The sequence below is a fragment of the Myxine glutinosa genome, chromosome 6 (assembly GCF_964187855.1).
Source record: "Myxine glutinosa chromosome 6, kmMyxGlut1.1, whole genome shotgun sequence".
Taxonomy (NCBI): domain Eukaryota; kingdom Metazoa; phylum Chordata; class Myxini; order Myxiniformes; family Myxinidae; genus Myxine; species Myxine glutinosa.
This window is the reverse complement of record NC_136266.1, coordinates 105,431,507-105,449,654: the sequence shown is the minus strand read 5'-3', so window position 1 is coordinate 105,449,654 and position 18,148 is coordinate 105,431,507. Positions and strand designations below refer to the sequence as shown.

The 18,148-nt window shown below is 44.3% G+C and overlaps 1 protein-coding gene across 3 annotated transcripts in view; it reads right to left on the bottom strand.

The window, feature by feature from the left end:
• Window positions 1-18,148, bottom strand: part of LOC137430140 (active breakpoint cluster region-related protein) — a 102,239-nt gene that overhangs the window by 58,645 nt on the left and 25,446 nt on the right. For 2 of the 3 annotated variants that reach the window (XR_013623840.1, XM_068120749.2), the window contains exon 2: window positions 10,962-11,152. Coding sequence is in view for 2 of the 3 variants with exons in the window: in XM_068120749.2 (XP_067976850.2) it covers window positions 10,962-11,152 (191 nt within the window). In the remaining variant the exon portion in view is untranslated. The remainder of the gene's footprint in view (window positions 1-10,961; window positions 11,153-18,148) is intronic. The other variant, XM_068120750.2, reaches the window with a different exon arrangement.

The window sequence follows — 18,148 nt, the reverse complement described above, 5'->3', positions numbered from 1 at the left end:
TCGAACAGAGGAAGGCAAGTCATTCCAGAGCAGAGGTGCAGCAAAGGAAAAGGATTTCTCGCCAAAAGTTGCTATATATCTATAGTGATGTAGAATAAACGGGAGCATGAAATGATCAAAATAATCACTTGGGTAGAAAGAAAAGAAAGTTAATCCACCGAGCTTAGTTAGGTGAGGATGTTTTGCTTCTAATGAAGAGGTTAACACATACAGGTCCACCTCGTTAAGGACACTTCAGAAGGAACACTTTGTGTTGGGATCAAAATGTCGTTTTGACCTCTAGACGATGTTCATTGAAGAGGATGGAGATCATGTTGCATATAATATGACATGCATGAAGTTTGGTGGTCCTATTTATATTAGTCCAACACGATGGTGCGTGCAGTGGTAACACACCTACCATTGAGCTATTAGATCTGGGTTCGATTCTCAACCCGACTAAAGAATGTCAGACTGGTCGTTCACAGGCAGAATATTACATTGACACAGACCGTGGGATCTTTGCCGTCCCTCGGATGGACGTTAATCTGGGGACCCATAGTGTACTGTTAATTTTTTTCTGTAAAAATAAGTTATTTTCTGTAAATATGTAATAACTCGTACTTCACAAAAATAAGTTAATACGAATTATTACAAGATTACCAGAGCAAACGTGAATTAACTAAGCCAAACGAAATCTCCCATGGTAACGGCATATGTCAAAGCTCCGCTAAGGGACCATCCAACTGTAGAAGTTAAAATCACGTACCGGTACAATGTCCACACCATCTTCCTCGATTTCAAGGAACGAGTCAAGACTGTCCAAGGCTTTAAGTGCCTCTTCCTCCTCCATCAAGTCACCAGATACATTGGGGCTTTCTGACCACTTCCACAAACCAATCTCCTCTTGCTTTTCAACCTCTTCGAGCAAAGAGCACAGGTTCAGTTTCCCTGCCTTAACAGGTGCACCCTGGATTGTTGTCTGTTTAACAGAATAATTTGTGAGGAACAAAGGCACCACCAAACTCTCCTTTCGACCTTATCCTCGACGATTATGTTTTAAGTTTTGTTTCCTGTCCTGGCCACGCCTAACGTTGGTTATCTATGAGAACCAAATGTCTAAAAATGGCAGCAAATGGCCTTTCATCATCTTCCCCTTTTGGGTTTTAGGCAATGAGGAACACCGTACGAGACACGATTGTCACGTGGAAGGAAATTGGGAACCCAAAACTTTAAAATGTCAATTCAAATATCCTATAATATTGTGATCTGGTGGTCGTGACGGTGGTGTTAACTTGGGTACAATGGGAGTGACAGCAGCTACATCAAGTGATGAATTATCTGGGTAATTAAAATGACCTGACAGTTACAATGGACAGGTAATGGAAACGACTAAAGTGGGATTTGAATCTTTAAGAATTGGCACAACTATTGACACCTTACTGTTTGAAATTGAAATAGGCTGAAAGCGATAAGCCTCGGCCAAAATCATACACCTATAAAGTGCAGAGCAAACTTCACTTGCTACATTAATGTAATATTTAAACCAACATTTAAATATTTAATTAAAATATTAGCTAAACTCCTAAAAATCTCCCTTCACAGGATAAAAACTAGAACGGTACTCGGTACAGCGCATACCTCTGCTAGGCTGAAGAGTTTACGTTTTGTATCCCACTGATAGGCTGGATCGCCATCCGGACCTGAACCAAAATCATCCGGACCTGAACCAAAATCATCCGGTCCTGAACCAAAATCATCTGGACCTGAACCAAAATCATCCGGACCTGAACCAAAATCATCCGGACCTGAACCAAAATCATCCGGTCCTGACCAAAAATAATCCGGTCCTGAACAAAAATAATCCGGTCCTGAACAAAAATAATCCGGTCCTGAACAAAAATAATCCGGTCCTGAACAAAAATAATCCGGTCCTGAACAAAAATAATCCGGTCCTGAACCAAAATCATCCGGACCTGAACCAAAATAATCCGGTCCTGACCAAAAATAATCCGGTCCTGAACAAAAATAATCCGGTCCTGAACAAAAATAATCCGGTCCTGAACAAAAATCATCCGGACCTGCTTGTTCTTGTCACCTACCCAACTCATCCACCAAGTTTTGTTTTAATGTGTCCACAACTTTATGAAATACCATGCTATACATCGTTTTTGGTCCTATCTCTCAATGGTGAAGAGTCACTTTAAAAATTCTAGTATCTGGATCCAGATCTTCACCAAAATCTAATCATTTCGGCCTTGTCACACACCCAAACTCTCCACCAAATTTCGTCTGAATCCATCCACAACGTTTTGAGATATCCTACTCACGGACAAACAAACGGACAAGCAGGGGGTGAAAACATAACCACTGTGCACTGTAATACAGCATCACCAAATTTGGGTCCGAGTCAGCCAAACGTTTCCTCGACTGGTCGGCTAACAAATGAGGATAGGAAATGGACGTCAACTGCCTTTTGCCAAAAACCTACCTCTTGGTTTTGGCCTGCTTGGTTGCCATGTGAGCACAAAGCTCAGGATGCTGGGATCTCAGATTCAAATCTCGTATCCGGCAGAATGTTGATTTGTCTATAGTCTCCTTAGGTCATTGCAATTCAAATAAAACATACTGGTTCTTTATATGTAATATTGCATATTTGATACATACAATCTCATCCATGAGCTTCAGACTGTATAGAAAAACCAGACTCGTTAGTGTTGTGGGGAGCGTCTGCCGTTTGATTTTGACCCCTTGCCGAGTCACACCAAAGACTTTAACAAGAATGGCCACACTGTGGTCACAACCTGCGACTATCCGGTAACAGGTCGATTGGGAAACGCACATTTAATGCGCTATTAAAAGATTAACTCAACACCTCTCATCAATGTCACTCTCCGCCACAGTTATATCAGAAAGAGCCGATTCGTCACATGGTCACGGACTCTTTAACCCCAATATGAGGCTATTGAAAAATTACATACCGGTAACGCTGTTTTATTTTTTAGGGAGGCTCATACCATGCGTGCTGACGGGCTTTATTAAACCTTACAAGTCATTTTTCTTCGACAATCATTTGATTTTTCTGGGTCCCTAATTGTGAGCAACACTGAACCCAAAAAAGCCAATGTAAATCTGACGCAATAAACCCGGGCAGTGTATAATCAGCAGCGGCCTATATGCTTGATGTCTTCGGCCCATGTTATTTTTTTTAGCGAGGCTTGTACAATATAAGCTGACAGGCTTGATTAAACCTTACTAATCATTTCTATTCCACAGCAATTTGATTTTTCAGGGTCCCTCATCGTGAGTAACACGCGACCCAAACAAAGCCAATGGAAATCTGACGCAACAAACATGGACAGTGTATAATCAGCAGAGATCTAAAAGGCCTGATGTCTTAGACCCACCAGAAAAACAAGATGGGGGCCATATTTCAAAAATTGACCCCGAGCCAGAACCACAACTAATGGGGATGGTAATGAGGATGGCAACTAATGGGGATGGTAATGAGGATGGCAACTAATGGGGATAACAATAGCAACTAATGGGGATGCCTCGCTGTAGTGGTTACACCCCCAACACAAGACGGGGACCAAATCTGATTTGTCAGAGCACCGCGTTCACGATCAGAGCGCCGATCAGTCCACATCGCCTTCGCTGTGGATACAACCCACAACCTTTACACTACAAACATAAACTCGACGACACCATTGACGACAGACACCTGCAACCACTGCCAGGCTGCTCCACACACAATAAAACATATCATGGAAGATTGTGCGGTCCTGGCTTCACGGAAGCAAGAACACAACATCTTGAATGTGAGGAAGCTCTGGGTCGCTCCTGTGAGACTGATCAGCTATCCGTGCCGCTGGTCTGTTCAACCAGAACTGACTGGGGTAACACAACAACTACCAAGCGGGGCTCTTGTACACCTGCGACGTGATGGTCTGTGCTGCTTCCTTGTTTGATGCTCAGTATTTTTTACTGAGCATCTTCTTCTCCCCACCCTCTTCATTCCCACTATCCTCCTGTCCCAGTTGTTGTCCTTAATGCACAGCCTGTGTTGATGCTTCTCTGTGAGTACCATTTTCTCCAGACCATAAAGGTAGGCTGGCATTACACTAAGACCCCAAAACTTTCCCTTGCAATTTCCTTGTTATTTTCCTGTCCACCATGAGTACCTCCACTTTCCTCCATGCACATGCACCCACCTGTATGCCTCCTCTGCACATCTGCCTCCAAACTGCCATACTCGGTCATTGTTACTCCCGCCAGGGAGTAATGCATTCGATCGTGTCCGTCCGTGTGTGTGTGTGTGTGTGTGTGTGTGTGTTCGTGTGTTTGTGAACAAGATATCTGGAAAAGTTCTGAACGGATTTGGATGAAAGTTGGTAGGATGATTGCACTTGGGATAAGGAAGAATTGCTTAGTTTTTGGTGAAGCTCAGGAAATTATTCCGGATCCAGGAAGTTTTTTGGGGAATTTTTTTTTCTGTTTTCCTTTAAAAACCATTTTCTCTGCAATAATTGGACCGATTGAGAGCAAATTTTTACCATAGGAGGGACTCAGTCTGCAGAATATTTAGATGGTAATTATGACGTCACAGGTCACGTGGTTCGGCCGCCATATTGTTTTGAGTGGAAAACACTCAAATTCAATTTTCTCCAAAACGCCTGAACAGATCGAAGCCAAACTTTGCAGGCAGAATCGCATACCCATGACAAACAAAAAAAGTCAACGAGCATGACGTCATGCATCACATGGTTTCAGAGTTATGACGTTTTTAAGCACAAACATTTAAAACCTAGCTCCTCCCTCATTTGTGATCCAATCGAGGGGAATCTTCACAAATCTGTTCAGCATATCAGTCTACTAAAATGCCCTTTTGGAATTTGCGATAGGTCACGTGGTTTGGCAGACATGGTTAATTAAACGCAAATAATAAAAACATTTATATCTCTTGAACTACTTCATTGATCGACGTGAAACTTCATACTGTAGTAGGTCATGAAGAGTAACAAGTGTGCAAAATTTGAAGATGATTGGATGTACGGTCTGGAAGCTGGAAGTTATTGCGTGAAGAAGAAGAAGTCTTCAACTGTGGACGATTAATTATTTATCACATGTACAGACTTGCAGGCATCGTTTCACACAGTCCCGGGTTAATTTGAACCTCAAATAAAATTATAATTCCAGATTTGTCAATGGCTGAGGTATATTAACAAACTAATAAAACAGATTTGGCAAAATTCGAACTTTTTTTTTTTGAGAGATCGCATATTCACCCAGGGCTGTGAGGCTGAAGAAGAAGAAACCTTGCACGGGCTTCCCAGACCAAAAAATAATTCTGGCTCTGCGATTTTCAGGTTTATTTATATCTATATATCTACATATCTGGGCAGTGTCTGTTGTCACTGAACTACTCCCTGAAACTTTTATTTCTGTGGTTGTGAAGTGTTTTTAATAACGTGGTGGTGGTTTTGAATCACGTGGTGGTGAGGTATTTTGAATTATGTGGTGGTGAGGTGTAAAATGACGTGGTGGTGAGGTGTTTTTCATTTCGTGTTTTGTGGCTGTGAGGTGTTTTTAATTTCGTGTTTTGTGGCTGTGAGGTGTTTTTTATTTCGTGTTTTGTGGCTGTGAGGTGTTTTTTATTTCGTGTTTTGTGGCTGTGAGGTGTTTTTAATCTTCTATATATTCTATCTATCTATATATATATATATCTGTGCAGTGTCTGTCTTGTGTTGTCTTGTCTTGTGTTGTCACTGAACTACTCCCTCAAATTTTTGTGAAATCGTACTATTCCAACTTGACCCACGGCGGGAGTATGCGCTGTACTGAGTGGCGTTCTAGTTCCACCTATATATTCAAATCCACTTCCCTGCCAGCTTCTTCGCCTCAAAACTGATGTTCAGTTCCTTTTTGCTGTCGAGATGCTGTCTGACACCATTACCTCAGTCCTCTTCAGGCTCATTCCCAATCCATGTCTCCTGAGCACATTCCTCCAATGGCTCCTGCATTTCTTTTCTGCTCTCCGTCACAGTAACTAGATCGGCTGCATATATATTATCTTTCATTGAATGCCTCCATTGCAGACCATCATGCTCACCGCAGCTCAATCCCCATAATAAACGGTAGTGGGCTGAAGTATGATGCCACAGTACCTCCCCAGATCTTGTGCAGATCCCTTCCTCTTCCATACTGAAAGAATTAGACTGGTCTATCACTCCTCCGGAATCTTACTCTCTCTCATATTCAACAGTCTCCAACTGACATATTAAACTCCTTCTACCACAATTAACAACTCCACACATATTCCATCAATGCCCAGGACCCTCCCCTTCTTAATATTCTTCAAGGCGGTCCTCCTCTTCCGTAATCTCCACTACTTCCACATTCCCCTTTACATAGCACAACAGGTCCAGGTCACTGTTGTTTCCTCCCTGGTTCAACAGCTCCTTGAAATAGCTTTCATATACCTCAGGGGCGAATCCAGGGAAAGTTCTCAGTGCACGTGAACCCCCTCCCTCCCCCCTCCATCCCTACCCTTTTTACCTCCGCCATATGGAATGGACAGAGGTCGTTTTCACCGCTGTCAGTTTGTTTGTGTGCAGGATATCTCAAAACGTTATGGACGGATTTGGACCAAACCTGGTAGACGAGTTGGTTAGGCAACAATAAGAAGCCGATTAGATTTTGGTTCAGGTCTGAATCCAGATCCTGTTTATCAGTGGGATACAAAACGTAAACTGTTCAACCTGGTGGATGTATGCTCCCTACCGAGTGCCCTTCTAGTCTATCACATGATCGTTGTGAGAGATATCGTTGGACAATAGGCAATCGCATGCATCTTTTTCTTTCACACAGCAATTAATCCGTGCCACGTTACTTTTCTCCTCTAGCTCTGTGTTAATTCCTGATATGCAGTGTTTAGATTTGGCTCCTAAGCGAAAGGTTAAATTTTCTAGATTGTCTTCTTCTGGACAGCAAAGCGCAGTACAATCCCGAACTACTTTATCAGGTAATTCAAACCTTCAGTTGTTACATAGTCCATTGTTATGACCTTCAGTTGTTACACCTTCGGTGGCAGAGGTAACCAGTGTTTCCACTTGGTGTGTTGAATAGTGTATCTTAACTCCAAACAAAAGTTGCTTCCTCAAAGTCTTGCATTGATTTCTGCATATTGCAGACCAGCTACCACTTTGGACAAAAACGCCGACAAGAAGGCAAACAAGCCACATGCTTCAGATTCAAGTTACACTCAACCTTCAGAGTCCCAGCTACCATCTTTTCTGGCTCTGGAAACTGAGCTGCCCCTGGCACCATCGTGCATCTCCACATCTGGTGCCTCTCCTCCAATGATACTTGTGCTGCTGCTGTCTCTGGCCAATGGCTTCGAACCTGCTCAATGAACTACAGGCCCGCTTCACTGAGCACACGAGACGGGTCACGCAGGCACTGCACCTCATCCCATCTGTGCCCTGCATGTTTGGGACGGTAGACATATAGGTCATCAGTGAACTGGTGGATTTCTACGAAGATGACCTGCCATCACCAATATTAGTTGATACAGAGGTGCACAGCTGTCTGTTAAGAGTGGAAAGGCAAGTCAACATCAGAGGTCCCAAACACAGCAGCAAAAACCCTCAAACAGACAGACAGATCATTCTTCTCTGAAATCCACTGCCAGTCTCTTCTGCACGATGCCCATAACATCATGTGAGTGTGAGCGGTCCAATAGCGAACTGAGACGTCTGTAGACAACAATGTGTGAAGATCAGATGAATGGACTGCTACTAACGCACATTCACTGTGGTGTGAATTTAGATAGAAATGGCATGTTTGATGACTTTGCAAGGTGAAATCCACAGAGAATGGAGCTTCTGGACATCCTTTAGTAGAGCTAGTTGACAAGAGCTAACAATGTACAAATAGTAAACAGTCACTTCACTCAGTAGGCCGGCCGGCACAAGCTTGCATTTAAAAATTTCTGGCTCTGCCCCTGTACCTTCATTACCGCCCCCATTTCAACACCAACTTCCGTCTCCATCCTTGATCACAGTCTCCCGTTGATCACCCTTCACTTCCTTACCATCCCAATTCTATGTTTCAGGCCAATTTATAGATCATTTTCTTCCCACTATCCGTATCTAACTTGCTGGACACATCAGTTTCCATATCATTTCTTGCCTTATTCACAGCTCTCCTTGTTGCTCTCTACTTCGGCCCCTATGAGTGCAGCAATCCTGCATATGGTTGTCCTCATCTATCCTTGATCTTCTCTATCCACTTCCAACCTCCTTCACACCGACTGCCTTCGCGACTTCCACCATCCATCACACCTGGTTTCTATTCCTTGACATTGCACCCTTTCCTGATGTTCTGACACTTATTTTTTTGGCAATTACGTCTAAATAGCCCTCTGTACTCCTTCCACACCTCCTCCAAGCCACTGGCTTCCTCAACAAGTTCCTTATACTTTGCCTTCCACTCTTTTTGAACTTTACAGCTACATTATCTTTGCACTTCCACTGTGTAATAGTTTTCTGGACCAGGCTCTCAACTTCCCTCCTCTTCTGCATGCAAACAACAAATACCACAGGCTGTGGTATGCTCTCCCACCACCACCTTGCAGTCCTTGATCCTACACAACTGTTGCTTCCTAACTGCCAACAAATCCAATTCCGTTTGTGCTGTCCACTGCTAACGTGATATTGTGGCTCTCGTCCACTTCTGGAAGAACGAACCAGCTATGGCTAACCCTTTTCTTGCCGTCAGTTATACAAGATCCGAATCTACCACCACCACGTTCCTCTTTGCCTGGCTCAAATATTCCCACATGTGGGTTGAAGTCTGTGCAGCACACAGTACCACATCCATTTCAACCCTTCCCATCATCCTCTCCAGTGTGTCCGTGAACTCCTGCTTCTCCACCTCAGTCCTTCCTGTCTATGGCCTGCACACCAACATAACACAAACCATTTGTTTCTGTATCACCAACCATGCCATACCTATCTGATCCTCCCATCTCTCCACTCTTTCCACTACCTTGCTGATTTCTTCCAAAACTATGATTCTGGCTGCATTACTTCTTCCATCTCCTTCTGCATTTAACATATTGTTGTGGGTCTGCGAACCACCACTCTCCAAAGCAAAGGCATATAACATGGTTAGTTACTTCCTAATTAAACGTTCAGATAGTCCTCCCTTCGATGTTGTGGGTTTCACGGGTCAATGTGCATTGTGTAGGATTAGCTATGGATTTTCTCTCTTCCTTTCTTCATCTCTAAAACAAGGCCCTATTCCCCATCGAGTCACCTCTATCCCCATTGAGTCACTGTGGAAGTAGAACAGCTCATTTGCATATTCGCGCCAAAACGGCATTCAAAGTCCGGCACAAATTCCTAAAGGTCACCACCACTATAGGCAATCGCATCGACCACCACTAACAGCTATCAACCTCCCAACCATCTCTGCACCATCATACCACAACTACCTTCCTCGACAAAAAGAAACAGCAACCTACCTTACTTTTATTAACCACCACACTCAACCACCCCGAGTCGATCCTGACTGTTAACCACCATCCTGCAGATTCAAGACCTTTACCACGCAACCACTGCAGAGGCCGACGACCCTGCCTTTATCTTCAAACCTGTTGACAATGGCCGCGCGGTGTACCATCATCTTCAAACCCCGCTAATGGGAAGTGCAAAAGTTTCGCTAACGTCCCCGTAACTTCCTACAGATAGCCACAACCCTCCACCTGCCCACTTGGGATCCTAGCGCACGTTCACGCCACAAACACATAGAAAAATATGTCTGCCCCATTTTAAGTGGGGAGCTTTGAGCCATGGCCAAGGCTAAAAATCACTGAACACAATGTGAGTGCAGCAAACTGTTGGTGATGATATCAGCAAGAGGCACACCTGGGCCATTGAGCGCACTGCAACAGGGCCAAACGAGCCGCACATAAACTTTTCCCCTGGCCACCATGCCTGAAAGAGGCAGAGAATTAACCCTGACCCCATATAGCCCCTCCCCTCTCCAGACAGAAAAAAAGCAGTGATCAGCCAGGGATTAGTCAGCTGGTCAGGAGTCAGTTTGTCTGGAGTCCTTTGGTCTGGGGTCTACAAGTATATGGTCTGGAGTCTACGAGTCTGGAGTCTGGGTCTGATCTACAATTCACAAATCTGGCGGCGAGCAGAGTTCTGGACGGAGAGGTGGACGAGCTAACGAGGGTGCTGGATCCGAACGGGAGCCAGGAGCACCGGATGAGCAATTAACCAATTAACCAGATGTTGTCACCTCTTGCTGTGTCAAAATTTCAAAAGGTGCAACTCCAAGGTGTCTTTCATTCATATTTTTCAAGATGTTGCCCACTTTCTGTATTATGATATCACTGGTGGCCATATTGTTTCAATTTGCTTATTTTACTCAAATGTTACTATAGATAGTCAATCATATTTTACGTTTCACAATGATCGGTTAATCGGATTGAGAGTAGATTAATTTTAAAGGTTTACCTTTAATTCAACATGGCTGGCAGACCACATGACTAATGATGTCATTGTTATCAAATGTTTCCCATGGGAAGTCAATCACAAATTTAAAGTTTTGCATTGATCGGCTAAGTGATTTGAGAGAAGAAGATTGTTAAAGGTTTTCCTGCAATCCAAAATGGTGGCTAAACTAGATCAAAATTCAAGTACATATGGGACCTTTAAATCTTACAATGATCTACTTATAGGTGGAGAGGAGGATTTCATAAACAAAAAATTGAGCTTTACCACACCAAAGGTCATCTTAGCCAAGTGTTGTCACAATCCCATTAGCTGTTTTGGAGAAGAAGTTGCAAGTGTTTACAGATGGACGGACTGACAGATGGATGATGTGCCATCCCATAAGCTCACCTGAACTACATTCCAGATGAGCTAAAAAAAAAAAAAAAAAAAAAAAAAAAAAGCAATGTCCTTTACCTGGTCAGGACCTTGAAGAACTTCTCCCAAAGGTTCTCCATCCTCCAGCTGGGAACCTCGTAGTGCAGGCTGTGGCGATAAGGCTGGTGGCGACTCGTCGATGAAGGGCAGGGATTCGCTCGAATCCTCACCCTGCTGTGCAGTCTCGACCTCATATCCACAAGCTGGGGAAACACTGCCATATTGTGAATCTAAAGGAGGAAGGAAAGATGAAAGTAAGAATAGCTGTACTCAAAATTTTATCTCAAAATCAATGACAAGGTGAGAATTTATGATGTACCTGTACTACAATTAATTTGTGGAATGTGGATGATGTACTTGTCCCTGGACTAAAGTACTCCACTCATCTCGACAATTCGTACTGAAGGTAGCGTGTGCGACAGCTCTTCCATGAGCCTCAGAAACTAAAAAGGAAATTTTGTTATCAACTAGTGAACTCAACCTGATCACTTCTGGAAAGAAAAAGTTAACACCATTCAGAAACTTACAATCAACAAACGTGCAATGCTAGTAGCAAAATTATGTTTTTTTAGCCAAATTAATTAAAACCATCGCCCAACAAACCCCGTTCCCCCCCCTCCACAACACCCCTGTCCCCACACCCAGAGAAAGCACAACCACGCACGTAGGTTCCCGAGTTCAGTTATCCCAACAGTATTAGTATTCAGATAGCCCTCCCTTTTGTGTCGTGGGAAACGGGTGATATGGGTACGCGAGGGCTATAGAGAGTTAGAGAATGCTTCCTCTTCTTCGCTCCATTATTGTCTTCCACCTCCACCCCCCGTTTATAACACGCCTCCACAGCCATATAGGTTGGTAACCATTGCACATTTTAAACACAGTATTTAAATCGGCTTCTCTTCTTTCCAGACAGTCAGACAAAGCTCCAATTTGGTTTATTTACTGCTCCAGACACATTTAAGACATTACTAGCAGAAGTACCCGGCATTGCCGGGTGGGGGAGGGGAACGGGGGGGAGGGGAGAAGAGTGGGAGGGGGAGGGGGAGAGGGGAGAAGAGGGGGGGATGGGGTGGGTGAGGGATGGGAGGGGGTGGGGGGGGGAGGGGTGGGAGGGGGGGAGGGGGAGGGGGGAGGGGAACGGAGGGGGGGGAGCGAGCCCCTTGGCAAAGCGAGCGATTTTTTTTTTCATAGCATCATAGCGTCATAGCGTTCATAGCGTCCATAGCGTTCATAGCGTTTCATAGCGATTTTCTTTTTCATAGCGTCATAGCGTCATAGCGTTCATAGCGTCATAGCGTCATAGCGTCATATCGTCATATCGTTCATAGCGTCATAGTGTTCATAGCGTTCATAGCGTTTCATCGCGTCATAGCGATTTTTTTTTCCATAGCGTCATAGCGTTCATAGCGTCATCACGTGATCGCTCTGAGCGAATCACCGCCCACCTGCTCTGATTCCGTTGATTCTGTGCGCTGAAATGCGCTGAGGTAAATATGAATAAAAAATATGGATCGTCAAATATTTTCAGTTCGGCCATGTTCGTCCCAGGCTCAATGGCCATGTCTATGCCAAATATCAAGCACGTAAGCCTCTCCGTTTAGGAGTCTATCGGTAACATCACTCTCTCACACACACACACACACACACACACACACACACACACACACACACACACACACACACACACACACACACACACACACACACACACACACACACACACACACACACACACACACACACACACACACACACACACACACACACACACACACACACACACACACACACACACACACACACACACAGTGTTTTATATATATAGATAGACCCTTAAATACATACAATACATGCTTTGTCCTCAATTCCCCTCATAACCAATGTTTCTCTCTCCATCCCGACACATTTATTAAACACAAACACCACAATTATTAAACATGAACACCACACAGAAAAAGCAAGCACATCCTCTCAGCTTTAACTCGCCTTGACGGGCAACATGAGAACCAGGACCCTCGGTGGGGAAGATAAGACCGCACTGTGGAGGCACACTAATCCGTAACCCACTGTGCAGGACCAAGCTCCGCTACGTTTAAGTGAGTATCAAAGTGGAAAAGCAAGGCCTTTTCGCCATCTTGAAATCAAGCCAGGGATCGACTGTGTCTGCCTGTCATCTGAGGAGAAATCATAGCCTTGAAGCTGGGCTAGAGATCTGCTGCTTAAGAGAAAGGACATTAAGAAGCGACACCATTGAGAATTATATGCCATTAAGAGCTTTTGTACGAGATACAAAGTCCTTGCTTTTGCAACCAACGAATATCAGGCGGTGTACAACATTGGTCACCCGACGAGAGTCTGAGTACGAGGTGTGAAAACGAGCTCCACAACAAGTATTCTGAGGAGCAACCCATGTGCGCTGGGTACAAAGCACCATGTGAGTGGTGAAAGGCAGGCATGCCAAGCAGAGATTTCTGGTGGAGTATGAGGTTGCACTGTACCACACCTCACCACACCTACTGACCATAGATAAGATAAGGTGGGTACGAACCGAGGGTGCGACCCCCGGTTAGGTTGGCCACATCACCCCCCAGGTAAACTGTCAGATGGAGGACCCTGGGAGATTTGGCCATCTGATTGGCACTCTGGTTGATCAACAACCTACAGGGTCGTGACTATCCGTGACTGGTGGCCTCAGGACCGGTAGTCAAGAGGAGCCTGAGAAGTCTCCTCGTGGTGCACCTGAAAACCCAGATCCGTAACAATAAATCTCCAGTCTGATCTTAGAACACAGACAAGTCAGATCAAGCAAATTGTAAATCTCATTAGTGTGCGCACAAGCTCGCTTCGTTCACGAGTGCTGATGGATGAACAAATCAATCCTCCATGTGGTTAAAGTTATGATTGATGGAAAGTCCCAATCATCCCTGAGAATTATTGAGGGCTTTTCAGGTTGAAAACACAGAAAATGTCACATGGACCCAAATTGGACTGTTGGTGGAAATAAAGGTGTGTATTGTCCAATCAGCTATTTGTTTCTTAGAGAAATAATTTTCTGAAATTAAACAATTAAATTAAATAATTAAACAATTTCCGAAAGCAGTAAGTTCTCTTTTCACATTGAAACTATGAAAAAGAATAATATTTCATTTTATCAACAACCATTAAATTAATCATTCTTTACACCACAACTAAACAGACGTGTGTGATGTGTGGGCCATGCAAGTTCAAAACCGAAAGCTCATTTTGAGCAAATTTATATTTATCGATTTAATTTCTGCTTTTGTTTTATTCAAAATCAGCACAATCACCAGCACACTGCAAGTCATACAATTAGCACTTCCCGACTCAATTCCACTCGATCAAAGCCCTGTTTTCGTGCATATATCATTTCTAATCACATTTGTGTTCCCATGTGTGTTCTGTATGCATTACGCATTTTTAATTACAGTATGTGTACATTTGTAGTGCAAGAAGTTCTTCCACAGATCCACCGTCTCCCCTTTCACAAGAGGGTTAGAAGGAAACAGGCGTTGGAGGCCATGTGGCCCGTGACCTCGCATCTCCCATTAATATCTCACCAGGGAATTTAGCCAAGGTACGTGTGGCCTACACTTTTTGAGGGATCTTTAACATCTCCACCCAAAATGCAGAAAGGACAGCCGGCTTAAAGCTTGCCTCTGAAATACATGATGGAGCAGCACAGTACCTTTCAAGTGAATACCAGAAATTTCGAATCGGCCTTCTTTTACCGGAACGTATCCATTCATTATAACAAGGCCGTACATAAATGTGAGAAGACTACTTGATAAATGATTGACAATAAAGGGCAACAGAGGTCGGCAAGTAATAAAATGCATGATTTCACTTGGGACGCAAAGTCATGGTTTACTGCAATTCATGTGACGGTCAGTTAACAAATGCATATTGGTCGACCAGTGTTCAATTGCAGATTCGGCCTGTGTGGTTCCATCATGACTCAGGTAAAACAGCACCCAAATCAATCGTGAATTTTGACTTATGATCGCAAAATTACTCACGCACAGCTGTGCAGGTCATGCAGTGGCCCTGCACAATAAGGTAGCAATTTGGAACTTGGCCAGGGTGTGGCGGTAACTTGCCTGTACTCATAGCAAAAGACACCGTGGGATGATTAATGTCCACCAACCCATACTTTTGATACAATTCCCACCGGCAAACCGCCATTCTGACAGTAATATAATGGTTTTATCAACCGAAAGTTGATCGCAGTATGTTTACTGCCATGGGAAACAAAGTGCGGCTGATGATTGGATCGTTCGCCCTTTCTGAGGGACCCCCTTTTGCTCTGAAGAAGGGCCAACACCCAAAATTTCAACTACACCTCGTTTGCCAGGGGTAAAAAAAAACTTATAAATTACTAGTCGATAAAATCCTTTTTGCTGCAAATGCCGAGCGACATGAACCTTCGCAGAGACTCGTATTCCATTGCACCGGACGATTTGAGCAAATGCACAAAGGAAAATGTGCTACCTCTGAGCTATCCCGGCGAACATTGCCCGACGGCAACATGAAACCACACCATGAATTGTAAGGCTTGATTATATAATCGTAATTATTGCATTACATTAGCACTCATTCCGAGCTGCGATCACATCTTAGCACCTACAATAAGTGCGTTAAAAAAAAAAACATTTCTCTTAGCATCTGCAAAAGCGAGTTGAACTCGAGAGTTCACAGAGCACTTTATACCAGTCTTGAGAAAAAGGACATGGGAAAGGTGCACCAAGGAAAACTCCACAGGCTGCTTCTTGTTTGCTGGTCAATCGTCTCACTAGTGACTAGAGTATGGCATTGATCTGGTGGAAGTAGCCTTGATGGTCTCCGCACTAAACCAGCTGATGGTGTGTGGATGGGTCACGGGTTCTGGGGATGTTGTAGCGCAGGCAAAAAGGGCCGAATGGATCCTCTGAAGTTGGCAAAACTGTACGCCGTCTCGACCAATCAAATTTTTCGTCCGTACTGCTTCATGCCTCAGTGCTACTTTCACCAGATTAATAACATACTCATGTGAGAGGATGGAACAGCAAAAATAAGTACGGTAGTTACTTTCTACAGAAGATGGTTTAAGAGTGCTGTAACGTCCATGAAGACATCAGTAACGTGCAAGTCTTTCCACAGTGCACCCTTCCCATAATCCTTTATCTCAAGACTGAGTGGGGTAAAGTATTGTTGCGCGAACCCTTCGGTTAATACCAGGGCTCGCGGATGGACCAGAACGGAATTACTGGAGGCGACGCTCAAATATGGATTTTGCTTTTGTAGCGCGGAAAGGAGAAGGGAAGAGCAAGCTGCGGTAAAAGCGCGTACCTGTGGAAGGCGAACGAACTCAAACAAAACCAGATTTGTGGGGAATGAAAAATAATACAAGGGTTTATTGTAATAAAAGGTAGGGACAGGAAAGCACGATACTAAATAAAAGTCCTAAGTTGGGATCCCACACACCTCACTTCGAATACGCCACACAGGGATGGATTAACGAAAAGAACCGTTCGTTATGGTGTGTATGTGGTGTGCGGTCTTATCTGTCCGTCGTCTTGTCCCCACGTGGCTCCAAACTCCGGCGTGGAGGAACCCTCCGTCCGCCTCGCACGCTTTGCTAGGCCCGAGCCAACGCCCTCTCCGTTCGCACACGAGGTCCCGCCCGTTCACAGCACCGAAAGCACCGAGCACCGCTCCAAGCACCACGCAGATGGTGAACCAACGACCACCAGGACCTCTCAAGACAAAGAAGGGAAGCGCAGAGAGCACAAGATGTCGTGCAGCATCAAGACAGCCAGAGAGGGATGTGCAGCACAAGAGGCAGCGAAGAACCCAAAAACTAGAGCTGCTGAAGATGTCGTGCAGCCCCTTTTATCACCTTGCGTCCACTCTCCTCCAATGTTCCCTCTTGCTGGCGCCCTCTCATTGGCCGAGTCCCTCCTACCTGGTATTGCTCGCCCTGATTGGCTGGAGGTTCGCGCCTTCCGCGCCAACCAATCACTCGTTCCCTGTAGTGTGGTGATAGCTCATGTCACTCCGTGTTCCTAGGCCTGCCGGAGGTGTAGCTGGCTGCGGCCCATGCGGCGGTGCCCCGAACTGGCCCCCTGCCCGTTTTCTTCCGAAGTCCTTGTCAGGGAAGGGAATTTAATTACTGTGTGCACTACAGGGCCTAAGTGTTTATATGGGTATGCGGTGCCATAAGGGACAAAGGTTTGGCTACCAGGTTTGACACACAGGGGTTTATCTTAATCCCTACACTATCTAACACTCGAACATCCTGGTATGTTCACAGGTATACTCTTACCCGACAAACCAGACTGCACATGGAACATATTACAGGTAGATTCCCTATCGCGACAGACGAAGCATGTTACCTATTCAGATCTACCTGACTCTAGATATTGCTCTACCCTACCGACATAACAGTATTGTATGAATTGTCTGGTGTAGAGAGGAATCCGATACATTACATAATCACGTTACTGCTAATAAAGTTACATTTATCTGACCGTGCGGATGCTTTAATAAAAAAATTAATATAGATATTTTTGGAATCGTTTCATACTAGCAGGTGTATCTGGTGTTGCCCAGTGATGTTCTGGTCTTGTTGGCATTTTGAAGAAATAAAAAAAAAATTCTATTTTTTTGTGGGTGCCTAAAACACCTCCCTACACCCACGAAGGAATGGGTGTGGGGATTATTTAATATTACCTTTTGCATAGATATAAAGCCTGAGCCACTATATATAGAGCAAATTAAAAATAATAATAATAATAATAATAATCAAGCTTTCCCCCCCCCCCCCCCCACCCCCCAAACATTTTCAAATAAACTTTTTTGCCTAAATCATCCCCTGGCACTCACTGATGAACCTCTGAAAGTTTGACGAAGATCTATTTGGCCATCTGAGAAAAATGGCGACACACAGTCAAACATCTCTCAGTTTAGATTTGCAGCCACATTAATGAAATAACAAAATATGAAATGCCAGACAGTCAGTAGTCCTTCGATGATCTACTACAATACATACATAAGCATCTTGCCAGTGGCTTGCACTGCAACAGTGATGTATTATTGAAGCGCTGAAAAAGCCAGGGCTACAAGGCATTGTAAAATTGCACTCCGAATGTGGATGGGAGGCAATGCTGTGAGTGATCGCTTTCATTAGTTACTTTGAGGTCAGAAAATAGGCCGCAGTAGGATACGTT